The 27,230-nt window shown below is 40.0% G+C and overlaps 2 protein-coding genes across 3 annotated transcripts in view; one reads left to right on the forward strand and one right to left on the reverse strand.

Moving 5' to 3' along the window:
• The first annotated feature begins 374 nt into the window (after positions 1-374).
• zdhhc12b (zDHHC palmitoyltransferase 12b) lies at positions 375-13,636 on the forward strand. Of its 2 annotated transcripts, none has more exons than XM_084936158.1 (5): positions 375-958; positions 1,059-1,198; positions 3,818-3,910; positions 10,804-10,973; positions 11,059-13,636. In XM_084936158.1, the coding sequence occupies exons 1-5, from the start codon at positions 862-864 to the stop codon at positions 11,372-11,374; spliced, it is 816 nt and encodes a 271-aa protein (XP_084792284.1). In that variant the 5' UTR covers positions 375-861; the 3' UTR covers positions 11,375-13,636. The 2 variants fall into 2 exon arrangements, with proteins under 2 accessions (XP_084792284.1, XP_084792285.1); XM_084936159.1 differs by having other exon boundaries at positions 378-958; positions 10,807-10,973.
• Positions 13,637-13,731: 95 nt separating this feature from the next.
• The window catches only part of pkn3 (protein kinase N3), a 34,101-nt gene continuing 20,602 nt past the window's right edge, over positions 13,732-27,230 (reverse strand). Inside the window, exons 12-22 of the mRNA XM_084936157.1 lie at positions 25,280-25,370; positions 24,686-24,747; positions 24,233-24,302; positions 23,811-23,902; positions 21,078-21,254; positions 20,934-20,996; positions 20,753-20,829; positions 20,356-20,498; positions 17,873-17,980; positions 17,576-17,656; positions 13,732-14,311 (exon numbers count right to left, since the gene is read on the reverse strand). Of these exons, the coding sequence (XP_084792283.1) occupies positions 14,111-14,311; positions 17,576-17,656; positions 17,873-17,980; positions 20,356-20,498; positions 20,753-20,829; positions 20,934-20,996; positions 21,078-21,254; positions 23,811-23,902; positions 24,233-24,302; positions 24,686-24,747; positions 25,280-25,370 (1,165 nt within the window). The 3' untranslated portion in view covers positions 13,732-14,110. The remainder of the gene's footprint in view (positions 14,312-17,575; positions 17,657-17,872; positions 17,981-20,355; positions 20,499-20,752; positions 20,830-20,933; positions 20,997-21,077; positions 21,255-23,810; positions 23,903-24,232; positions 24,303-24,685; positions 24,748-25,279; positions 25,371-27,230) is intronic.

Here is a 27,230-nt window from a genome sequence, read left to right on the forward strand (position 1 = left end):
GGAAGATGATTGAATAAAAAGAAATATAGATGTTTTTAACACACTATGAGTCGGTTTTCTCTGTTCTATCACGGGGACAAAAGAATCGGGGTTAATATTGATTAGGTACATTTATGGAAGCAAAATAGCCCTAATTGTCACATCTGACCAGTGTACGTTTCCTGCCCTGACTTCTAACCCGTATGTTTAAGAAATGATGTAAAAAAAAAAAATCACCGTTTAATAAGTCAGAACGCCGTATTTTGCGCCAGAGAGTGGTGCCTTGAACCGCCCCTTCTGAGTGGCGGAAAGAACGCCGTTTTTCCCGGTCTATGAACGCCGCTTTTCCCAACACTCGCAAAACAGCGCTCATTGCGCAGCTGCGTATGACGTAAAAAGTGGCGTTGGAAGACCGGGAAAAACGGCGTTTTTTCCTCCACTCAGAAGGGGCGTTCAAGGCGCCAGTCTCTGGCGTAAAATACTGTGTTCTGTTGGGGTCAACGCCGTTTGTTTTTTTACGGCGTTCTGACTTATCAAACGGCGATTTTTACGTCATTTCTTAAACAGACGGGTTAAAAAATTGGAGAATTTTGGCCTAGATTGTTTGCCATACTAATCGCTGCTACTGTGAGTCGTTGGCAGGATAAAAACAAATCCACTAGAAGGAAGCGAGCGGGATGTTTACTTCCCAGCTGCCGAAACTCGACATATGTAATATGTCCTGGGTAGAAAAAATATTCAACGATTTGATTCGGTCGTAACACATCGTTTAATACTCTGACGACATTACGGCTTGTATGACGCTTGCCCAGGGAAGAGAGTGGTGTTGTCGTTTATCAGCTCCATTTGCATGTTGGATGGCTGATCTATTATGCTAGGAACATGTTCAAAAATGTTTTCGGCTCAGGGTTTCTGGTGAGAACATCACATGTGATTCTGACATGGGTCATAACGTTAATCCTCTTCCTACATGATACAGGTGAATCTATCACTTTACATTCATAGGCTTTGCCTCTATAATCGCTCGCACACCCCTGGGAGCTGTGGTGGTGTTAAGTGTGTGAGTGATTTGTTCACAGAGCTGAGGAAGCAGGAGGAGACGGGCCAGCTTGTCCAGCCCGTGCTCTTCGTCCTGCTGGTGCTGCTGTCTGTGCTGCTGTACTTCGCGGTCTCTCTGATGGACCCGGGTTTCATCCTGTCTGATGACACGGACTTGCAGGTGAGCACGAGCCTACTGTATATTACTGTTATCGCTCCCACTTTTTACCTTTGTGTTGTGATGGTTTCAGGGTTTGAAGCAGCTTGAATGTTTACGTTGCTTAAAAAACCTGATTCAAAAAATATATCTTAAAAGATAATCGTGTGCTTGCAGTGCCAAAACAATAATGATAACAATAATTTATTTAAGGCAATATATATATAAGATCACAGCAATAGTCGCCTAAAGTTGCTTAATATTGTAACTTAAATGAGCTGTAGGCCACTGCTGGCACTGTCATCTCTTTAGTGGCCACTTTAGTGTAAGTAGTGCAAAAACAAACCAATCAAGAAAACACCCACAAGTATTTCCAAAAAGTTAGTGTTTTGTTTGTTTGTTTTAAATTTCAAATATTGTATAACAAGACAAAACTGCCAGTGTTAACACAGTTTTTTTTCCTCATGCTTAACTAACCGAAGCCTTTCATTAAACTACCAAAGAAGGAAATTGCTACTCTCTTTCTGGCCAGACACATGGCAGCACTTCTGTTATAATTTTGTTCGCATTTAACAAAATAAAAAAGCAGACAAGTGTACATATTAGTTTTTGACTGCTGGTGAAAATTGTTTTTTTTTTCACAAATAACTCTCTCACTGAACTAACACAGCCAATCCCTCAACATGTTTGTACTCTCTCCTCATGATGCCTTGGCCATGGGCTGCGAGTTTGAAACCACTGCCCTACTCTAATAGCGAGAAAGAAAAGTATGTGAGGGTGGTGCAGCACATGTATGACAGTGGTGAAGGATCTTCTCTAAAGCCTTTCTTGTTTCCAGTTGAAATTAGGGGTGGCTTTAAAAAATCTATTTTCCGATTCAAATCGATATTAGCTTGAATAACACAATATCGATTCATTAAATCCTGAATCTTTTTTTAAATATAAATGTATTTTGCCAGAAACACCAGAATCTCAGGTTAAGGCTCACAAAACTATGTCAACAACCACCAAACAGCTAAAACAGCAAATGAGAGCAGGTAAACAGAATCCGCACAAAGATGTAAACACAAAGAGCGGATCGTTCACCCGATGGCATGTACACAGACACGCTGTCGGGGCTGAAAGAGAAATCTCGCAGATTCTGATTCTGCAGGTTTTGTCATTATCCAATCAAAATTCACTGAACCAGCAGCAAAAGAAGATCAAAACTACAGTTCACATTTGATAAACATCATATTTAATTCCCTCCTACTTTTGCTGTTTTGCTTTCACCACAATAGAATCACACTTCCTGCACAGCTCTCTCTCTGTGTGATTCAAGAACAGTTTCCCTGAAACTCAAATCTCAGTTTTCTGCATTATTCGCTTGCTTATTACACACCAGTCTACCGTTGTGTGCATTGCTGTCGCTCGCTGTTTTTTTTTTTTTTTTTTGGTTTGTTTGTTTGTTTTGTTGTTGTTGTTTTTCAAAAATGCCTCATTTCTGCTGTTCAACAACAAAGAAATGTAAACTTTTTAAAATTATGCCAAACTGCAAAAGGCTTAGCTGTGTCTCTAATAAAACCTCTGTAACTTTGATCTGTTTCGCTTCAGCAGCATCAGGTAATGTTCATATGTTAATTCATGGTTTTCCTCTGTTTTTGATCTACTGCAGAGAATTTTTAAGGTGGTGCTATAAAAATTCAGGCCAGGAAAATCTCCTTCATGTTTTTCTGTGTTTTATCCTCAGTTACTTTGACACAAAGGCATGTGCTGTGATGCTTACACCTCTGATGAAGTCAGTTTTTATACCTAGATATAAAATATGGATATGTACTGATAAATGATCAGAATTATAATATTTCTGAGTCAAAATTGAATTTAATCAAATTGAATCAGGGATAGAATTGAATTGGGACCTCGTGAATCGGAATCAAATCGATTATAGAAATCAGTGATGATATCCAGCCCTAGTTGTAATGGACAGGCTAACAGACGACGTCAGGCAGGAGTCTCTGTGGACTATGATGTTTGCAGTTGACATTGTGATCTATAGTGAGAGTAGGGAGAGGTAGAGGTATGCTATGGAGAAGAGGAATGAAAGTAGCAAGAACAGAATATGTGTGTGTGAATGAGATTGGTGGAAAGGATGAACATGCAAGGACCAGAGATAGTGAGTTACTGTCGATGTGCCAGCACAGAGAGTGGTACTCTGCTCTTAGATGAAGTAAAAGGATTTCATGCAAGTCAGAAGTTACTAGCAATTAAAGGTTCAGCTGTTGTATAACTTGGTTGGGGTCCAGACCATCTAAAGCAACAGACACTGCCCAAGAGAGGTGAAAGAGAGTGCAGGCAGAATGGAGTGGGTGGAGATAAAAGTCAGGAGTGTGAAAGGGATGATTTACAAGATGGTAGTAAGACATGTTATGATGTATGGTTTGGAGACAGTGGCTTTGACTAAGAGACGGGGGGCTGAGGTGAACATGTTAAGATTTTCACTTGGAGTGACCAGGAAGGATAAGATTAAAAATGAGGACACCTCAGTCCATCTGATGTCCCTACCATATAGAAAAAGTGGGAAACAGTGACAATGTCCACTTTAACATAATTTGTTAGCTGGACAGTTACTCCTTTCTGACCACTTTGTCTTCTTTGTTGTATTAGTTCATGCTGGGAGTGACTGAGGAGCAGCAGGACATGATTCCACCTGCCACCAAATCCCTGAGACAGCGCCGTTGTGGCCACTGTCTGCTTCAGGTATGCTGCTCAGCTCATCGGCAGAGGTGGTATACACACGTCACTTAAATAGAAGTAGAGACACTTCCAATAAAAAATACCCTGGTAAAAGTTAAAGTACTTATTCAACTTTTTTACTCCAGTAAAAGTAAAAAAAAGTACAGGCTTTGAAAAGTATAAAAGTAAAAAGTAACTCCTTGTTACTTCAGTTCTAATTAATAATGAATGTAATCAGTTTGCACATCTATAATGTAGAACACAAGCAGAGAAAAACAAAGGGAATTAAAAGAAACTAGCTCTGTTGCCTTCATTGTAGATATGTGGTGATCAGATGGAGCTTTCCTGCTGCTCTTTCTGGCCAAATAAATTCAGCAGGATATGAGCATGTTACATGAGGTATTACGGCTGATTTTCAACCCAAAGCAGTACAGAGCTAATTTAAAGGTGGAATTCATTGAGTGAATCTAATAAACATCATCACCTAATTTGCTGCCTGCTGCCCTTGGTGTAACCTGACACTGACCACCACTCCATCATAGGGCATGGCTGTAAACGTCACTGTGTTGTGAGATAAGCAGTGTAGTCTGCACTCGGCTGCCTACAACTGTCATGGAACATGTGAATAACAAAAAGGCAGTATGCCAGTTTATTATCGTCAGGTTTCCACAATCTTGAGCGCCTGGAGTTGATTGTTCTTGTAATTTAGCGCTATACAATTAAAATGGAAGAGAACTGTGTTGAATTTTGCACAATGTTTCATAATATGAAAACCGCGAATTGCTACCTTATCGTGGTGGAGGGTTTTGTGTGTCCCAGGGATCCCAGGGGCTATGTTGTCCAGGTGCTTTTCCCTACTGATAGGGTCTCCAATGGCAAATTGGTCCTGGGTGAGGGACCAGACAAAGAGTGATTCAGAAGACCCCTATGAGTGCAAGATCAAGGGAACACTTCACCTTGGGTGGATGATTGACATGCCTCTGCAATGTTGCGTGGAGATCAGGGGTGGTATCTCTGGATTTGCAGACCGGGGTAGTGGTTCCCATCTTTAAGAAAGGGGAACAGTCTGTTAGTCGAACCTCGGATACAGGAGGAACAATGTGGTTTTCGTCCTGGTTGTGGAACACTGGGCCAGCTCCTTATCCTCTCAAGGATTCTTGAGGTTGCACGAGAGTTTGCCCAACCAGAGAAGACATGGAGAAGGCATTCAACCATGTCCCTGTGGGTGTCCTGTGGGAGGTGCTTCAGGAGTATAAGGGTGCCTGGCCCATTTCTACAGGCCATTCGATCCTTATACAACTGTTGCAAGAGTTTGGTCCACATATCTGGCAATAAGTTGAACTCGTTCCCTGTGGGTGATGGACTCCGCCAGGGCTGCCCTTTGTCATCGATTCGGTTTGTTATTTTTATGGACAGAATTTCTATCTGTACTCAAGTGGCAGAAGGCTTTCATTTGGGTGGTCTCAGAATCTCATCTCTGCTTTTCGCAGATGATGTGGTTCTCTTGGTTTCATCAGATGATGACCTCCAGCTCACACTGGAATGGTTCGCAGTCGAGTGTGAAGCAGTGGGAATAAGAATCTGCACCACCAAATCTGAGGCCATGGTCCTCAGCCGGAAAAGGGTGGAGTGTCCACTCTGGGTCAGGGACGATTTCCTGCCCCGATTTGAGGAGTTTAAGTATTTCATGGTCTTACTCACAAGTAACGGGACAAGGGAGCAGGAGATCGACAGATGGATTGGTGCTGCAGCTGCAGTGATATGGACGCTGTACCAGTCCGCCATGGTGAAGAGAGAGCTGAGTGTAAAAGCAAAGCTCTCTACTTGCTGATCAGTCTACGTCCCTACCGTCACCTATCACGAGGTCACGAGCTCTGGGCAGTGACCGAAAGAACAAGATCACGGATACAAACAGCGGAAATAAGCTTCCTTCCAGAAGAGATAGGTTTAGAACTTCAGCCATCTGGGAGGGGCTCAGAGTAGAGCCGCTGCTCCTCCACAACGAAAGGAGCCAGTTGAGGTGGTCCGGGCATGTCCCACCGGGAGGAGGCCCCGGGGCAGACCCATGACACGCTGGAGAGATTATATCTCTCAACTGGCCTGGGAACGCCTTGGTGTTCCCCTGGACAAGCTGGAGGAGGTGGTCGGGGCCAGGCATGGTCTGGGCTTCTCTGCTTAGGCTGCTGCCCCTGCGACCCGGCCGCAGGTAAGTGGAAAAAGAAGATGGATGGATGGAAAACAGATCACACCGAACAACAGATCATCTATTGATCTGATATCTTTTTTTTCAAAACAGCTCTAAATTAAATAAGGAGATTACATGTCAGGTATCTAATGCCACTGAGCAATCTTTATCCTAGAAGATAAAATCTCCTGTTGTCTCTCTCCATCTCTGAGTGAAGTTATCTCACTTTCTTTTCTGTCCTTTGTAAGCACAGCAGGCATGCTGTGTGACAAATGGCACACAAACAGTTTGTGTGTCTGCTCTTATGAGTATATTTGAAAAATTGCACTGGAAATTCCTTGAGGTGACTCTTGTTGTGAATTAGAGCTGTATAAATAACATTGAACTTAAATTATCCACGACTTTAAAAAGTTTTATGCTTACTTCTCTTCCATAGCACTAGATGCAGAACCACCAGTGTTGTGAAAAAAAAACCTTATTATGACCAGCTTTCAGATATCTGGACCAAAACACACTGTTCTGGATTGTTCCGGCCCACTTTAAGCCTTGAAAACAGTGCTGTAAATGATGCACCGTCTAAATGTTTTTGCCCTGTTTATTTGTTCATGTGCAATAAGCACAAGCAATTATTGTTCCCTCCATTTAGGTTCAACTTTGTTTGATATTTCAAGACGCACAGTAACCTGAAATAATAACTCAAATGTCCTCACATGTCTTAAACTTAGAGTAACAACCATGAGTAGAAAATGGAGATATTTGTGTAAAAATGTAGGGACTAAAAGTGAAAAATAAATACTTAAGTACAGTTGAGATTTGTACGTGTACAACCACAACCCAAGTGACTAGGTCTCTGAAGGAAAAGGCAGTGAATGTGTGAAATATCTTTGTCACTACATTTGTACTGCACTGATTCACTTTTCTGTGAGGGAGCTAATCTCAGTTGTGGAGAGGTGAGGGTAGTACATCTGGCCAGAACTAAATCAGAGAGCCAAAGCCACCAGAGCTGTTTGGAGGCTAAGCAGGTCACCTCCTTGGGCAAGATATTAATCCCAAGTTGCTCTCCCGTCATCATCCATTGGAGTATAAATGAGTGTGAATGTTAGATAGAAAGTACTTGTATAGAGGGAAGTTATATAAAGCGCTTTGAATGCTCAGAGTAGAAATTTAAGTGCTATATATAAGAACCAGTCAAATGGTACCAGTCCATTTACCAAATGGTAAATTGGATACTTGTCACGCTTAAATGTTTTAGACATAACCTGAGTAAACACAAAATGCAACTTTTAAATGATAATTGAATATATTAAGGGGGGAAAAAATCTACCTGGCACTGTGTGGAAAAAGTGATTATACCTGTCGAGAAAGGTGGGATTAAGCGAGACATTCAAGTAAATGATGTATGTGCACAAGTCAGATAGATAGAGAGAGGATGATAGTTGTCGCTGGTCATCTGGTGATCAGGCGTTAACAACGTGACTGGATGTCACAAAGGGTCGGGCCAGATGTCATCTCAGAAGATGTGACGTCCAAAAAGAGAGGGAGGAGAAAGCTTGACCAGGTATAAAAGTTAGGTGAAAAAGAGATACACGGTTCTTCCCTTTGTCCTCTGCAAGATGAGCAGTTCAGAAGATCGGATATAAGATGTTAAAGATTCCAGCAGAGACTCTAGAGGGATCAATATACCTGGATACCAGAGGCAGCTAGTGCTGTTACTGCCACTAACTCTCACCCATCAGGCTCCATCTAAGCTCACTGGATCAGAGGTTAGGGCTTTTTAAACAGAGAGCCACTCCAGATCTCCTGTATTAGGGTGTTGGTTCACCAGATCCACACCCCCTAAACCTAATAAGTGGTCGTGACACCCTTTGAAGCAAGAACTGTAATCAAACATTTTTGATAGCAAGAGTTCATTTTGTTGCATCGGAACCCTGATCTTGACTGAGGCAATTGATGTGGATGCATTGGGGTACAGTATCTTGCCCAAGATAAACTGGAGAAGCGGGGGATCGATCCATTGAATTTTTGATTAGTAGACAACTTACTCTACCACCTAAGCCACACCTGCCTCTTCTTCCTTCTTTCCTTATCAAATGGCCAGAAATAAAAGGACAGTTAAAATTGTGTTGCTTCTAAAACAACGAACGGATGCTGCTTGTGATGGATCCACAACTCTCCAGAGGTCATCTGCTGTTTTCCCCCCCTCCATGAAGTCTTACTTTTAAAAGGAGTCTGAAGGTCGTTCTGGATGTTGAAGCAGAAGTTTGAATAAGCATATGTCTGCTTGTGACAATAGAGGAAAAGCTGGGGTGGACAGACGTAGCTTCTGTATTCCCATACAGGATGGGCAAACTGTACAATGTCACCTCTTTGTTCTCTGCATGTGTTTGTGTGTCAGTGTGTGGCTCTCAGGCTGAAATGAGACACTTGATATCTGGCAGGATCCAGCAGTGGTATAGGATATCAGGAAACACAGGGCTGTGTTACATACCCAGACGACCTTAAAAGTATCAGATAATACTTCAGATGCAGTATGCCGGGACTCTGACTAAAATGTTTCATCACCAGATCAGAAAAGCCTTTTTTCCCCCACAAATATCCACATACTCACACAAACAGGAACTAACAAAAATTGGGCAAAATTCATGACGCACTGACACTTTCTCTAAGGAGGTACCACAGTCCACTGATAATACTGGACTACTGAGTTGAGCTCTGAGTTATAGACAGTCTACTTGTATTCATTGTATATCAGTCACCTGATATACTTTTACACATCCAACTACACTCTGTTTCAGCTGCTTTAGCCTATCCATTTCTAAGGCACTTTCCAACCCACTTCCCTGTCATCCCCATATTTCATTTTCAGTTTCATATCTGCTGACATGGTTGCCCACTCTGCTCAGTGCTCTTCCTGCTGCTCTCCCTGCCTCCGAGTGGCCTATGAACTGAACGGTGATGCTAAATTAAATGACTAAATGGCTGAACTAACAACACTTTGTGCCCTGTGCTGTTGTAATCTTACCAAATACAGTGCATTTGGAAAGTATTCACACCGCTTTACCTGTTCCACATTTTGTCACATTATAGCCTTATTCAAAAAATTAATTCAATTCTTTTCACTTTAAAATTCTACTTGCAATACCCCATAATGACAAAGTGAAAAAGCTTGCTTGAAAATCTTGCACATGTATTGAAAAACTAAAAAAAACCCACTGTGACATGCACATATTCATAGCATTTATGGATCCTGTTTGCACTGATCATCTGTTAGATCCACCTATGGTAATTCCTCTTTATATACAAGGTCTTGAGTAATCTTAAACATCTCATAGTACCATAACACCCCATTAGAACACTTTGGTCTCAGACTGCTGGTTTACTTGGGGTTTGTAGGATATTTAAAAGTAGAATAGGATGCAGAGGCTTCAGCTTTCAGGCCCCTCTTCTATGGAACCAGTTTCCAGTTTGGATTCAGGAGACAGACACCATCTGTACATTTAAGAGTAAGCTTAAAACTTTCCTTTTTGCTAAAGCATATAGTTAGGGCTGGATCAGGTGACCCTGAATCCTCCCTTAGTTATAATGCAGTAGGCCTAGGCTGCTGGGGACTTCCCATGATGCACCGAGTGGTTTATACACAACTCTGCATTTAATCATTAATTATTAGTTATTATTAATCTCTTGCTCTTTGAGGCAACTGTTGATGTGATTTGCCCCTATATAAATAAAACTGAAAGAAAGAAAAGGAATTGAATATAAATGGTACAATTATTAAAGATGAGGGTTCTATGGCACGTGAATTTAATAACACTGTATACAGTTAGTAGTAGAATTAACTCAGAATTTCAATTCTTCAGTTGTAACATATAATAACTGTGGAATCATCAGATTTATTTTGCGTGCAAGAGGTTAATAAATACAGGAATTCATTGTCAAAACCATTGGCACATCTTTTTAATTTATTGAAAAAGGTTTTTAAAGGAGGGGAGCATGGTTTTATATGTAACTGTCATCCAATTTCTGTACTCCCTGTCCTGTTCAAGGTCAGAGAAGATTGTGGCAGCCTTCATCCAAAGCAGTTTGGTATTAGACCAAAATGTCCTGCAGAAGCTGCTCACTGTTACTTCATTAAAAATATTATTTGCTTTTTGGATGATGGCGATGTTTTCTAGGCAGTTTTTCTTGACTAAAAAAAGGAATCTGACACTGTCAGCCATGACATACTTCTGTCTAAACTAAAGTTTGACTTACCAAAATAAGCAGCAGATTGATTTGAATCCTATCTTTATAAAAGAGAGCAGTGTGTGGGGGTTAACCAAGAAATGTATTGTTAGGAAACAGAATGGTCATCCGCCAAGGATCAGTCCTTGGTCCATTGAACGTGTTTAGCAATGACCTCCCTGCCATTTGCATCTTTTACAGTAAAGGTCAAAGCTTGGTTAAAGGTAAATCAGACTTGTAGTCATTTATATCAATTAAATTGTAATTTTGCAAATATCCACACCTTTGGAAAAAAATATTTTCTATCCTTCTCACTTTGTCTGTTACACTATATTTTACACTGTGAATTTTTTGTAGTTTTGTAAGTTTGGTGTATTATGGTTTTATGGAATTGAATGTTGTAAGCACAACAAGGGGCCTGGGTCATGTGAGGCACATTAGTTGGAACTATGTTAAACTGCATTGTGTCTTCTAAATAAAACAATTAAAAAAAATTGTTCTGTGTTTCAAGCAGCAGCCAATGAGATCAAAGCACTGCCAGACGTGTCAGCACTGCGTCCGGCGTTATGACCATCACTGTCCCTGGATTGAGAACTGCGTTGGTGAGAGGAACCACCGCTGGTTTGTGTTTTACCTGGCCTTCCAGCTGCTAGTGCTTCTATGGGGCCTGCGCATTGCCTGGTGAGCAACACCACCCATCTCTACCTCCATGTTACTGTTGCTGCTGTTGCAAAGCTGTCACATCCTATTGCTCTCTCCTCTTCAGGACGGGTTTCACCTACGTACCCATCTGGCACCAGTGGCTGCGTACAAACGGAGTCCTGACGGCCGTGACCATGCTGCTAGCGCTGCTCTCGCTCATCGTACTGTTGCTGCTCGGCTCCCATCTATACCTGGTTTCTCTCAACACAACCACGTGGGAGTTCATGTCGCGCCACCGCATCTCCTACCTCAAACACTGCGGTGCAGATGAGAACCCCTTTGACCGCGGGACATTCCAAAACCTTTGGGGTTTCTTCTGCATCTGGGGCACAGTGGTGTGGGAGCATGTGTACTTCAAGGAGGGCAGCGATCAGGTTTAGGTACATTTCAGTGATGAACAGCCTCTCTGGATCTGGGATTACACACCAAATAGGAGGATAAACTGTGCTTGTGAGCGGTTCCCTTTATATAGGCATTTGTGTTGTTGTGCCATAACTGTGGAGCATTTCCCTCCTCCTCATCCTCTCAGTTGTTCTTTATTGCAATTGATTGCCTGCATTTCCTGTTTTTACCTCAATGCAGTCGTAGTGAAAACTGTGGGAGCTTTCAAATAGTCAGTTTTGGTTAGGAAGTTTCTAATGAGTAAAGTGATACAGGTGTAGCTGCATGACAGCTATAATAAAAGCATTTCAAATTCTGGTCTAAAGACCTTATGTCAAGGTCTTCATCAAGAGAAATAAGAGCTATAATAATTGACTTAATTAAGCATAATGCACAGTTCACATTTGGAATGTTTGTTGTTCTAATGCAGCCTTTAGGATTATCATGGAATTATTTTTTACTTTAGGTCAGCTAGAATAAGTGATGGATGGAGGCAATTTTACTTCAGTCATGGAAATCAAGGACTTAAATGAAATAAATCATTTTCCTGCTCATGTGTCTTACAGGCTATGGGGCAGGGCAAATTAGCATGATGCCCTAATGATCATGATCTAATAATAGTGCACTAATTTAATGAAATTTAAAGATGCAGCAAATTCATTTCAATAATAATCAATATGCTGCCAAGAGCAGAACAAATTAGCAGCTCAAAAACAGCAGAACCGGTGAGAAACCCAGCGAGGATTGTGCGAACCAACGCAGGTCTTAGAAATAGAAACTGGAGAATGTGAGGTTCATAGGTCTGAGACACAGCTGGAGCTCAGGATTTATCCAGCATTTTTTCAAACAGCTGTATGACCTGTAAGATGTGTAAAAGGTAAACAAAAGCATCAGATCTTGAGCCTCGCACACTTTCATGAAAATACAGCTACTATGCCTACATGCTTATGAGCATTGCTCATTGTTGGTCTGTGCAGACTCCAGAGGAAGGACAGTTCATTCAAGTTTCAGTATTATTGAGCAGAACACTCAGGGACAGGACTATTGCTATTTTTTGTGACCTTCATGAAACATCACAGTAAGAACACGCTAATAAGGTGGGCATTTTGCCGTCCATTGTCTCGATGCTGTAATTTCAACACAGTAGACATCGAGTTGGTTAGAATCTCAGCACACAGGCTTCTTTTCCCAAGTCCTTAAACATTTTGACCTCGATGGAGAACATCACCAGGTCGGGAACAGGAAATAGGAGTCATTTTTAGGACAATTTGAACATACTGTGTGTTTCCAGAATGAGGCCGCTCCTTTTAATAACTGGTAATCAGCACTGCGGCCTTCCTCCTTATTGTTTACACATCAAGTTCATAATTTCCTTCAAAACAAGCAACTCTCTGCATTGTCTTCAGGCATTTTACACACCCGAGTGAATCCGGTTAAGCTAGGACTTTACTCACCCAAATACCCTCAGTCCTGCCTCTTCCACAAAATCATTTAACTAACAAGTGATGATGTTTGTTGACAATAACCTGACTCTTCACCCTCAATTCACAGCAATCATTACATTCAAAAATTGAGTAACAATACAGATCTATAGCTGGCATGGTTTCTTGATTCACTCACAGGATTTACTTTAGGGTCGTGGGTTCCATTCTCTTGTTGTCTCGTGTGATGAATACTTTGCCTGTTTTACAGGATTCACCTTCTCCAGCAGCTTTTGTCACTAAAGTAGGTTAGTCCAAGTGAGTGTGTTTGAAATATGAACTGTATTGTTCCTGGCAATTATTCCATACATGTACACGATATTTAGACTTGTTACAGTGTCTCAAGTTGTTTAAAATTGTACATATTTTTTAAACTATTTTGGAGCAGAAAATGTCTTTAGATTTTTGTAAAACTATTTTAACAGGGACTTGAATGATACAGTGGAACACTGGTTATTAGCTAAAAGGTTTGAGTGCAATATGTTTCTATTTAAGCTTTTCCTTGTGCAATAGTAACCTTGTAAGACAGCAATAAATGTTTGTGTTTAATCCAGTGCAAAATGCTGAGTCCTTCTGCTTGGACGGAGCCATTATCAGTAAGATCTCTGCTTTTTTTTTTTTTTTTACAAATTAACATTTACAGTCTGTGGTGTAGTTCTCAATTATATACAATATTGTCATGCAGTGTTTTTTAAATACTGTAAATACTGGAAGTACTATAAAACTCAATAAATGTTTCATGAGGAGCTTTCTGGTTAAAGTCCAGCATTTATACATTTATTCATGTTTACCTTCACATAATTTACACTTTACATATAGGCTGGTTTTGTCTAAATGGGCACATTTGTTATTTAAAATTTCTAGACATTAACAGGTCAATATCAGCAGAAGTGAGACTTTTGGCCATTTTAAGCATTTAACAAAGAGAGAATAACAAAAAAATCTATAGAAAAGTACATTCAGTGCATTTTACCTTCAGTGAGACTTCACATATTTACAGGTTAGACAGTGCTACTCTTCAGAAACATTGCAGTGTAAATATTCTGTAAATAGCCTAACGAAAAATGACAAAAAAGTACAAAAATGATTTTGGCAAAGTGTTAAAAGTAACTCCTGCACAATGAAATCAGACCCAGCTAACCAGATCTTGCCAGGGAAGAAATATCTGAACGATATCTATAGTTTTTCCATCTTCTGCTCTTCTGTTGAGCCAGAAGAGCCGTGTTGAATAAGACAGAGCTTGAATCGCCGTGGTCAGCTAATGAAAGAGAAATCAAAGTCTGCAAAGATTTCCTGTTGCTCAGCAGTGAGGATGCAGGGTGTCCGCGGGAGTGTAAGGACCGGTTTGAGACGAGTGAATTCTTCATCAAAGTTACTGACATCCTGTGGAGCTCTAATGGCTGGCAGGAAGGGAGGCTTCACTTTCTTGGCCAGAAGAGCATCCCAGTCCATTTCCTGGTAATATAAAATAGGAGTTAAATTGTCTTTTTCGAGAAAGATGTGGCCACAACGGCAGCAGAAATTGCAGGAAATTACAGTTCTATAAAGGTCTGCATCGAGTATAATGTAGAAGATAGTAGGTATAATAACCGGGCGTCATAAAGATACTCTATTTAACATATAATTCCTTTGGAAAAGTTGTTGTCTACAGGCCATTTACCAGTATAAGCAAAGATATTAGACATTTAAAAACCATACAGAAACATCACCAATCACTTTTTGGCAGACAATTACTTTGGGACACAACATCAGACCCTTCTGTATCTCCACTAAAGTGATGGCAATTAATGCCCAAAACATTCTGACATTTATGTTTGGTCGATTATTTCTTTGTTGTAAAAATGTTAAACCGTTGGAATGCCGGTTTATTTCCCTTTCAATTGTGTGTGGGTTGCAAAAAATGAAAAAATTGAAACTAACTCAATAAATTGTTAAATTGCCAAATATTTCCTTTTTCTTCAGACTTCAATCATCCAATCCAACAAACGACACCAAAGGGTCAATAGCAGAATAAGCTGTTTGGCATTGGCAGAGGAGATTTGGTAGGTTTTCCATGGGTGCAACCCACATACTGAACTCTACTGCTCAAGCCACAAATGATCTAAGGAGCTTGGAAAGAAAAGCAACCGGACTTCTTTCAGTTTCTTAAAGACAAAAGTTAAAGAAGTCCAGTCGCTTTTCTTCCCAAGTTCCTTAGATTACCATGACTTGGATGACTGGGAACCTTCACAAATACAAATACAAATACATTTCCTTACACATAAATAGACTTTCCAATGGTAGAAGAATTGTTACAAAAAAGAAATAATCAACCAAACACAAATTTCTTTACTTTTTGTGCCTTGTTTATCTCATATAGAGTGTTTATTTTTACGTGCTCCTAGGATTTCTGGCCAACAAGGCACAACTGCTGATATTTTTAAAAAGGGATTTTTATGTCATATGATCTCCTCAAGCTGTTACATGTACTTTGAGATGGCTGCGATTAAAAGTACACAAACGTAACCCTTGTATGGTGTTTTAATTTGGCATCCACCTTTTTTTTTTTTAACTACCTTGACCTGGATGAAAGAGAACCCACACAGACACAGACTAATTTTTCAACTTCTCATGATAATCACAACCTGCAACTGGTTGCGGTAGATGGCCATACCTGCCTGACCCTGGTTCTTCCAAGGTTTCTTCCTGTTAAAAAGGGACTTTTTCCTTCCCACTGTCACCAAACGCTTGCTCAAAGGGGATCACGTGATTGAAATAATCCAGAGGAAAATCCCAACAGAGTCTTTACCTTACAATATAAAGCACCTTACGGTGAATTTTGCTGTGATTTGTCATATGAATAAAACTGAATTGAATTGAATGTTGAACTCTTTTGCCTCAATTCAAATCAACTGTATTTATATATAGCACCAAATCACAACAACCATTGCTCCAAGGAGCTTTGTATTACAAGGTCAAGACCATACAACCATGCTCAGGTCACTCTCTACAAAGCCAGTCACACTGTTGTTCCTTGCTCACTGGTTAAATAATCAAACTTGTGCTCTTCATCATTCCTGTCGAAACTAATAATATTTAAATGAATAATGATTGTGGATGACAGTGGGTTTGGTTGTGCACTGAATATTTTGAAAAATCGAATTTAAATAATCTCAAAAATTGTAATAACAATTATCCCAGGTTATTATTTGATACTGTGCAGTTTCTCCTCCACCCTGTTCTAATGAGGATGATTCTCAGTGCCCTGAATCATTTATGTCTTTTTCTCTAATTACACTTAATGACTCAATGATTACCTTCTTTACATCCTATTTGAGACGTCCACCACCATTAGTACATCTTTGTTTTCAGTTCACTGAGGCAAGGCAGTGTTCCCTCCTATACAAAACGGCCTGAAATAACTGCTTTACTGAAGAAACCTAATCCATTGGTAGCTGTTACCAAATTATGAAGAAACACTTGAAGAACATCAATTCAGATCTTTTAGCATTTCCTCCAAATGGCAGATTTTTAAACTCAAAAGCAGGACTCCATTTTTGAAGCTCTGTTATGATCTTTTGATGGCTTCTGATACAGGGACTTGTTTTATACTCTTTCTATTTGACCTCAGTGCAACCTTTGATACTGTTGACCATAAAGTTTTACTTAATAAATTTAAGGTTCTAGCTGGCATCTCTAGCTCTACCTTCGATTGGTTTCCCTTCTACTTATCTACAAGGACTTTCTCTGTTAGGACGAAGAAGTTATCCTTGAATATAACATTGTGGGGTTCCACAATGAGTCGTCTTTTAGTCGACATTTTGCTCATGTCTCTGATGATGGCATTCAGCTATATATGCCTTTTAAGGCTCAAAGCTGGATAGGTGGTCCTCCCTAGTCCACTGTTTAATCCAGATTAGGAACCGACTCACTATCTGTTACCTTGTTCTAAACGGCAACAAGACTGACACTGTGGTTATAGCTCCTCCTGAATTATGTCCTAAAATCAGTCAGGCTTTTGCTTCTTTCTGTTCAAATGCAAATTCCAGAATTGTGATCTCTGGAGAACATGTAAAATCTATTTTACATTTCTGTTTCTTTCATTTAAGAGGCATTTCTAAATTGTGACATACGGTCACCTTGGCTGAACTCGACAAAATCATTCATTTGTGCGATTGCATGATTACTAAAATGCCTAGATAATCTCTTCCATGACTCCAAACAAACTCACATTTCTCCTCTTTTATATTCTTTATACAGACTCACTAGATTCTAGGATTAATTTTCAATTTCTTATACGACAGAACAGTAAACAGCCAGGCTGTAGGCCATTTATCCCAGCTGCTTAAACACACTGCTGCTCACAGTCTTCAGCCACAGACTCAGAATCTGTTAGATGTTCCTTATAGAAGTTTAAAGACTAGGGGACACAGAGACTTTGAAATAATCTTCCACTAATGTGGTTAGCTGACTCTGGACTTCTGCTTAAAAAGCAGTTAAAACCTTTTACTTTAACCCGACAAGTCTTTGTTGAGACTACCGTCTTAACCTGATTTTGTATTGGAACTGCGGTATTTAATTTTCTCATATTTTTTATTCTGTTTACTTGTGCAGCTCTTTGTGATTCCTTACTTTTCAGATGCTTTTACTCAGCACCTGTCCTTCTACTATTTCATCTCATACTCGTACTGGGTACTTCAGTGACTTCAGTTGAAGCAGCTACAATAACTGGACACTGACCTCATAAAATTTGTGCCTTTTGATCTCCAAGGCATCCTCTTCTCCAGCTCCCAGTCTCAACTCAGGATTTTTCTGCAGCAGCTGAAACACAGGCGGGAGAAAGAAGGTGATGTAGTAGCCTAGGTCAACAGCATTTAGAATATTCAGATCATATAAATAGAATTCAAATGTGCTGTAAGCTCAACAGACAGTTTAGATTATGAGCACTACTCCATTATTAAAAGTGTGAATAGAATTGAAGAGGTCATAAAATGTTCCTCATCAGGAGAATTCAGTTTCCTTAGTCTGGGAGCCAACCTTCTGAATGAGGGATGCAGAGTTAGGAGAAAGGAGGCGGGGGTAGCGCACATCATCATTGACAATGCTATCAAACACTTCTTCCTCATCGTCGCCGGGGAAAGGAGACTGAAAGAAAGAACAGAGCTGTAGTAACTTCATATTGTTCTTTACATTATTTAAGGATATAATTCAGGCATATGCTCCAATGCCTTGTGCCAAGAGAGGTGTTTTTACATCTTCACTGGGTACGCCTCTTGACTCCTCTGAGCCAAGCATTCCTTTAAACTTAACTATTAATTAGTGTGAATGCTGATTAGGCATTCAGACTGGCAGTAGTAAAACCATTACTTAAAAAGCCATCACTTGACCTGGCTGTCCTTCCTTTTATCTCAAAAATTCCTGAAGGAGTAGTGGTAAAACAGCTAACTTATCATCTGCAAAGGAAAGGTTTATTTGAAGAGTTTCAGAGGCCATCACAGCACAGAAACAGCTTTAGTGAAGGTTACAAATGATCTTCTTATGGCCTCTGACAGTGGACTCATCTCTGTGCTTGTCCTGCTAGACCTCAGTGCAGCATTCGATACTGTTGACCATAATATCCTATTAGAGCGATTAGAGCATGCTGTATTACAGGTACTGCGCTGCAGTGGTTTGCGTCATATCTATCTAATAGACTCCAGTTTGTTCATGTAAATGGAGAGTCCTCTTTCCACACTGAGGTTATTTATGGAGTTCCATGGGGTTCTTTGATAGTAACACTGTGAGAAATCTTGGAGTCGTTTTTTGACCAGGATAAGTCCTTCAATGCACATATTAAACAAATATGTAGGACTGCTTTATTCCATTTGCGCAAAATCTCTAAAATTAGAAATATCCTGTCTCAGACTGACACTGAAAAACCAGTTCATGCATTTATTATTTGTAGGCTGGACTACTGTAATTCACTATCATCAGGAGGTCCTTCAGTTAATCCAAAATGCTGCAGCAAGAGTACTGACAGGGACTAGAAAGACAGCATATTTCTGCTACATTGGCTTCTCTTCGTTGGCTTCCTGTTAAATTCAGAATCTAATTCAAAATCCTTCCCCTCGCATACAAGGTCTTGTATAATCAGGCCCCATCTTATCTTAATGACCCCAACAGGGCACTTCGACCTCAGACTGCTGGCTTACTTGTGGTTCCTAGGATATTTAAAAGTACTGTGGGAGGCAGAGCCTTCAGCTTTCAGGCCCCAGGTGACAGACAACCTCTCTACTTTTAAGATTAGGCTTAAGACTTTCCTTTTTGACAAAGGTTACAGTTAGGGCTGGATCAGGTGACCCTGAATCCACCCTTAGTAATGCTCCTTTTTTCACCTCTTTTCACTTACCATGTATTTATACACCACACTGCATCTAATAGTTGGGTATTATTTATCTCTGACTCTTCTCCATGGCATGTATTTTGTCCAGTCTTCCTCCCCTTAACCCAACCAGTTGCAGCACATTGCTGGCCCTCCCTAAGCCTGGTTCTGCAGAGGGTTTCTTCATGTTAAAGGGACTTTTTCCTTCCCACTGTCACCAAAGTGGCTGCTCATTGGGGGTCACCTGATTGTTGGGATTTGGTTAAGCCTTTGTAATACTTTGAATTCAAGTTGATTTTTTTTTTTTTTTTATTTGAATATCCAATATGGTGGTGTAGAGAGGCAAAACTATCAATAGTACCCTTGTCCAACAAAGTACAGACCTAACTGTAATTATATAAACATTTAAATGGTTGTTAGTTGTCCATAAACAGTCCAGCATTCACTTCTTTTCAGATTTTCTTTTTCTTTTACTTAGCACCAAATCACAAGAGTTGCCTCAAGGCGCTTTATATTGTAAGGTCAAGACCCTACAATAATAATTCATGTTTGGTCTAAATAGACTGGTTCTTATATAGCACTTTTTTTCCCTACTTTAATGTCCTCATTCATCCATTTATATAAGAACTTTGTCTTCGCCGAAATGCTTTCTAACTAACATTCACACACACTCATGTTCCCAGCTGGGATCATCCCACCAACCTTCCAATTAGTAGATGACCTAGTTTACCTCCTGACCTAAAGCCAAAGTCATATTTAGACACCCCATGTCTAAACATGACTTTATCCTATCTCTGAAACATGGTTTTAATATAGGAATTTTGGTTTGTCTGAGCTAGGATGACTTTTCAACATTAATAGAGCATTGAATTTAGCATTTTGGCAGCAAAGTCTAACAGGAAAAGCTAATTGAACTAACCAAGCATTTCATGTGAGGAAATGTGAGGTAACATCAGTGTTTAAGCTCTTCTGTATGGAGGAATGAGTAAAGATTACTTTAAAGTAATGCAGTGATCAAGAATGAATGGAAATGTGTAGGAAGGTCTACACCAGACACTGAAAGTGAAGGTGGACATTGCCCCAAAAAATCTAAACCTTTTTCTTTCTGCAACTTTATGACACGGTGCATCTTTATATACAGTCTATGGTTTACACTGACCTCCCCCACCAGCATCTCATAGACGAGGACCCCCAGCCCCCACCAGTCCACACTGCGGGTGTAATTGCTGTCTGTCAGCACCTCTGGAGCCAGGAACTCTGGTGTGCCACAAAAGGTTGACGTGCGATCCCCGTGGCCCATTTCTATGCACAGTCAAGTGTCACAGAGTGACGACAGGGATTGATTACATACTTGCTTAGTTGGTACTGTTCATGCATATAAGTGTGAGTGATTAATTACAAACTATCCATGTACATTCATACCCTTTGACACAAACACTATACAGTTCTGAAATCTGGCAAAACACAAAATCTAAAGCTTTGACTTCCTGCACTGAAGATACAAAGACCATGCAGTTTGATTTTTCAACAAAAAAATAAAATAAAAATCTATTTACCTTCTTTGCACAAGCCAAAATCTGCTATCCTTACAAATCCATCTGCATCCATCAACAGATTGTCCAGCTTCAGGTCTCTGAATGACACAAACATGCAAACAGAAAAAATGATGCCTCATGCTCCTGACATGCAGCTCGTAGTTACGAGGATATAGTAATAAATTGCCTTGAAAGGACTCACCTGTAAACTATTTTGTTTTTGTGGAGAAACTCTAGACCCAGAAGCACACACGAGGAGAAAAACCTAAAAATCAGAGAAGTGGTAGAAATAACAGCACTATCCTGGATTGTAGCGGCAGGTTTTACAGAAAAAACACGAGCTCACCGAGCCTGACTCTCATTGAAGATGCTGTTGTGAATGTGTGTCATGAGGTCTCCTCCGGGCGAGTAGGCCATCACAAAGCACACGTGGTCTGCAGTCTGGAAACAGCCGTACAGGTTCACCAAGAATGGATGACGAGAGGAGTTGATCACTTCAAAGATCCTCTTTTCACACATGAGGCTGAACATGACCACACAGATACAGTGGTAGAAGTGACATATTAATACCCATCATCTCCTTCCAACAGTCTTAACTCTATTCAGACCCTTGCAGTTCAATCTTTAGATGTCACAGGTCAGAGTAATCATCGTCATACTGATATATGTTAATTAAAGATGGGGACAGAAATATGCAGATGTGAAGCGCTCCCAAATACTGTGCACCTTTTTGTGTTGGCTGGCTATTGAGTTCAGCTGCAAAAACAACAACACAACCCCCACCTCCATCCATCTTCCTCACCAAACGTGAGATTCCTCATAAACAAAATGGGAGGAGCTGGAATCAGAGATTTACAACAACCGGGATGGGACACTAGACCATGTGTACAGTAACATCAAACAGGCCTACAGAGCAACACCCCTCCCCCACCTAGTACAATCTGACCTGATCTCTCTGCTCCTTATCCCTACCTACACCCGCCTCAGTCCTCCAAGCACCTGGGTCATTAAAACATGGCCAGATGACACTCGCCTCCAGCTACAGGACTGTTTTGATCTGACAGCCTGGTCCATCTTCGAACAGCGGGACCTGGAAACCTGCACTCACTCTGTCCTTTTCTGTATTAAGTGTTGTGTGGAGAATGTGATAATGACTAAAACCATCTCTGTTTTTCATAACCGAAAACCTTGGATGATGGGTAAAGTACAGGCACGGATCAGAACTCGTAACTCAGCCTTCAGGCTGAGGGACAGTTCCATGTACAGCACTCCCACAGCCAACCTGAGGAAGGTATCAAACAGGCCAAGGAGCCCTACAGGAGGAGGACAGACGGCTTCCTCACGGATAACAACCCCCGCCAGGTGTGGAGACGCATCCAAGCCCTAAATTATCTTTTAAAATTCAGGTCCTTATCCATTCAGTCAAGGAGCTTTTCCATTCTGTAAACCATTAATTACTTTTACATCTCCTCCTCAGAGATAGTCTCAGATAAGGAGGGAAAGGAGAAGGAAGGAAAAACTCCCTTTTAACAGAAGGTAAACAGGCAGAACCAGGGTCGGCTGTGACTCACTGGGGGTGAGGGTAAGAGAGGAGAGCAAAGAGACACTGAGAAAAAAACAAACTGGGAGAAAGGGATGACGTTCCAGCATGCAGGAAAACTCATTAAAATTATTATTTATATTCTATTTGATAAATCTTTTTGTCTGTTCTTCATCTAGCTCAACAGCTGTTCACCTAATCTGCAAATGGTGGGTGCATGCAAAGGCTGATGCTGTGTGGTTGAGCAGTTCTCACATTTTGCCTTTTACCTAAAAGTTGTTCTCTAGAGAGACTGTTCCATTCTGTGCAGGAGGAGGGACACACATACACAAGTTTGTTTGGCTCTCTTTGTGTGTGCATTCATTTACATTAATGCATTCCCAAGATTCCTACACCTGTATTTAACCATTGCAGAGATTTACTCAAACTCTAAAGTAAAGTAACTTTAAACCCTGAAACTGCGCTCTGAAGGATAACTTTTAACAGAATTTCACTGCACCGACAGTCTAAAACTCACTTTATTATTTTCTCTTTCATTCCCTGCAACAACTGGCATCCATCCATCACTCACTCACTCGTGTAATTTAGACGAGAAAGCTAAACCCTATATTCTGCCCGGCCAAGTTTGTAATGGCCACAGTCCCACTGAATCAGCCTTTAGCTGGCTTCTTTTCAAAACAATAACTTTGACTGTCTTGTGAAGGCATCTGTACACTGTAACTACAAAATATAACCTGGGTTACACAGGCACTAGTTTTATTCATGAACAGTCCTTAACTGATTTTTTTTTTTTACTTTTAAAGAGGGAGGAACAGAGGATGATGTAGAGTGGAGGAAGATGCATACAGGTCGATTAAAATCTTCTAAAGAAGATGCAATCTGAAAGAGATGGGAGACTTCAGTTGATCCAAAATGCTGCAGCAAGAGTACTGACACGGACTGGAAAGAGAGCGTATTTCATCCATACTGGCTCCCTGTTAAATCCTCCTAATATATTTAAAAGTAGAACAGGAGGCAGAGCCTTCAGCTTTCAGGCCCCTCTTCTATGGAACCAGCTCCCAGTTTAGATTCAGGAGACAGACAGCATCTCTACTTTTAAGATCACGCTTCTAACTTTCCTTTTTGATAAAGCATATAGTTAGGGCTGGATCAGGTGACCCTCAATCCTCACTTAGTTATGCTGCAATAGGCGTAGGCTGCTGGGGGATTCCCATGATGCACTGAACGTTTCCTCTTCACTTACTATGTGTTTATACACCTCTCTGCATTTAATCATTAGTAATTATTATTATCTCTGGCTCTTTTACACAGCATGTCTTTTGTCCCGTCTCCCTTCCTTCACCCCCAACCAGTTTTCAAAGGACAAGGTTAGCAAAGAAAACGTGGAATAGCTAAGGACATAAAGAAAGTAGACATGCATATAGGGAGACTAGGTGTGGAAAAGCAAAGGTTTAATTTCATCAAGCACTGGGAACATGTTCCAAGACACCATCCACTAGAGTCAAAGCATTTTGGAGAAGACAAGATGAGATTACATACCTGTCAACTTCATCACGTGTCACAATATCACCTTTCTTCAGGGCTTTGATGGCATACATTTTACCTGACCTCTTATACTCTGCTAGCAGCACCTTGCATCAAATACAAGAAACAGAAGTAATGTTTAAGAGAGAGAGGTTATGTACTGCAAAGTTAAAAAAAATACTGGTGGCTTAGTAGATGCACACATGGTATAAATTAGAAAATCCTAGGTGTCTTCCTTCTTGAGTTATCGCATTTACAGGATTTTCAGAAAAACTTGATCTCTGACCTTAGCTTTGAGGTCAAGGTCACTGAGATTTGAATTCAGATTTGCAATCACTACATTGCAATAGTTGCATATAAATTGTATTCCATGTTTAATGAAATGTTGCAGTCCCACTGTTGCCTTACAAATATAGGAAAGTAAGTTTAATGTATACCTTTCCAAAGTGACCTCTCCCTAGGACTGAAATACACTTGAAGTCTTCTATTTGAAGCCCTTTATCCTTCCTGCATGAGGATACAAAAGTGCACATGTTTATGTCTTGAAAGATTCCTTTATTGATTTCAGAGAAAAAATAAAAATCAGTGTCTTTGTTACCAGAAACTAGAGAAGCAAACTTCAAACATTTATGTTACTGAGACGTGAACCTTCCTTTTGGATCCCAAATGAACATCTTCAAATATTTCATCTACACAGAATATCTACACATATCGACACAGAACCTTTAGATGTATATTACTTTAGAACTGGAACCACAGGAAGTTAAGTGTGGTTTATTTTTACTTATCCTATTTCATTTGGGTTGGTGATCTGGAGTTCCCAAAAACTGTCTAATCAAACCTAACAAATTCACAAACAATTAAAAAAAAAAAAAATCAATATGACTTACAGTGTAGGTGGAAGAACAGACGGTTGTCTCTTGGGCTTTGGGCTCTTGTTCTCATTGGAAGACTGTTTTTTTTAGCAAAACAGAAAATAGATGAACTGACAGAAAGTGAATCCACACAGAAAAACGAGAGCAGTATGCAAGCCAAAGCTGTAAATTCCCTCCACACCATCCATGAATTCAAACGAGAGGACTGATCCCAACCCAGATTACTTTAGGATACTTTCTAGAAAACATTATGATAATGCGTTTCAGTTTTTATTACTTTAATTTGATATCTATTTGTAAAGATATGACGCCAAAGGTCAGATTTTGTCCTCTCTCACAATACTAAATATTTTTTCCATAAATTCCTGGATCCAGAACTGGATTAACTCCAAAAGGTTGTCACATCTGAATTGAACCATGCACCAGTACTGTAACCATTTTCATTCAAATCATCCATAACTTTTTGAATATTCCTGGTAACAAACTGAAACAAACTGGACTAATCACTTGTCTCCTCGGACCATAGATGATTAGTTTAGTTATTTTGTTATACACGTTACAAATGCATCTAGTGTTTGTATTCATTTGTCACGCAGATGGGAAGCTTACCAGTGGGGAGTTTTTACTGTTCTTTCTTATGGAATGTGGAGATCTGCCTGGTGGTTCTTCAGCAAAATTCAGACTCATCACTTCAGGTTCTCTTAAATAAACCAAAACAAAATATAGTTTATTACACTGTACCATTCTGCAGTTATTGTCTTGAATTAAGAAACTGACAAATAAATAATTAAAAATGATACAAACTTCAATAAATAAAAAGGGCGAGCCATTAGAAAAAAGAAAAATATTAAATATGAAAAAAATATTAAATTTGTCTCATATATTAATACAACAGAAATCAGATCAAACCTGAAAACAGGTCTATATTACAAGCGGTACTTAATCTAAAGTAGACCCATCTCCGTCTGTGTGGAGCCTGCATGCTCCCCATGTGTCTGTGAGGGCTTCCTCCCACAGTCAAAGGCATGCATGATGTGAGGCAGAGTGCTTTAAGTATATAAATATATAATATATATTAAAGATATTTGAATTATATCTAAATGTATGATTAAAATGCGACATGATTCTTTTGGATTGCTCAAAACAATTCCATTCATGAGCTGAATAAATCCTTATTAAGGTATACCAACCTCATAAGGATAGCATCAAATCTTTTAAACAGATAAAAGATGAGCTTAACATCAGCAATACAGACTTCTTCTGCTATTTAAAATTAAGAAATGTCTTAATATGACACGAGGAGTGGGAAAAAGTTACAGAGGAAATGGGGGTGAGAAATTTATAACTGCAAATACTACATTACAAGTAAAACGGAAATCTGCAACGGAGCACAAAGGGTAACAAGCTCAAACTCTTGGAGAGAATTCAAATGGAACGGCCCATGCCACTAATACATGCTGGAGAAAATGTGGTACACATACTGGGACTTGCATACATATATTCTGGGCATGTGCAGAGTTAGATACATATTGGAAGAACGTTTTCTGTGCGCTTCAGAAGATTTCTCACCAAAATTTGGCTAAAGAATATTATTGGTGGCAGCAATTACATGCATTACAATTAGACGGCTGAAGCCCGACACTCCAACTTATCACATGTGGTTGGACAGACTTTGGGAAATCTGACTAATGGAGCAAATCTCATACTACCTAAGGCTTCAGAAACACTTATTTATTAGGAGATGGAGACTTAATTTTACATTTTTTCAACAACGAAGAGAGAGAAACACATTAGCGGGCTAGAAGGGGGCATGCGATTGTAAATTTAAATATGGTTATGTTTGTTTCCTTTTCTTCATTAAATCAAGTCAGTTACTGAACTATAAACGTAATCACATTTTTTTTTTTTTACCATGGACCGAATTTCAAAACCAAACAGGTGTTCTGTAATTTCACCCTAACCAGTCGCAGCAGATGGCCACCTCTCCCTGAACCAGGTTCTACTGGAGGTTTCTTCGTGGGAGTTTTTTCTTCCCACTGTCACCAAATGCTTGCTGACGGGGAGCCATCTGATTAATGGGGTTTCCTCTCTATTATTGTAAGGTCCTTACTGGAGGCGACTGTTGTTGTGATTTGACACTATATTAATTTTATTTTTTTTTAATGAAATCTTAATTAAATTCTCTTTATAACATCTATGAGCATTTTCTCATTCAATTGGTCAAATGTCCCTTGCAAAAACAAACTACCAACAATCATGTATGTATTCTTTCTGTAGTGTAAGTTTTTGTTCCTGTGTATTTTTTTCCCCACTAATTTTTCTTGTATGTCTGCACAGGGTTTTTTTGGAGAGCAAGAAAAATATAGAATCACACATTTTTATAACCTTCAATAACATCCAAAGGAGCTTGCAAAGAAAAGCGTCTGGACTTCTTTAAGTTACTTGAAGACGTTTCACCTCTCATCCGAGAAGCTTCTTCAGTTCTAAGGTCAAATGGTGGAGAGTCCCAGATATAAACCTAGTGGGAGTATCCCCCCACAGAGGGACAAAAGGACCCCCT

The sequence above is a fragment of the Perissodus microlepis genome, chromosome 7, assembly GCF_051167445.1.
Source record: "Perissodus microlepis isolate ML-2025 ecotype Zambia chromosome 7, ASM5116744v1, whole genome shotgun sequence".
In the NCBI taxonomy this organism is placed as follows: Eukaryota; Metazoa; Chordata; class Actinopteri; order Cichliformes; family Cichlidae; genus Perissodus; species Perissodus microlepis.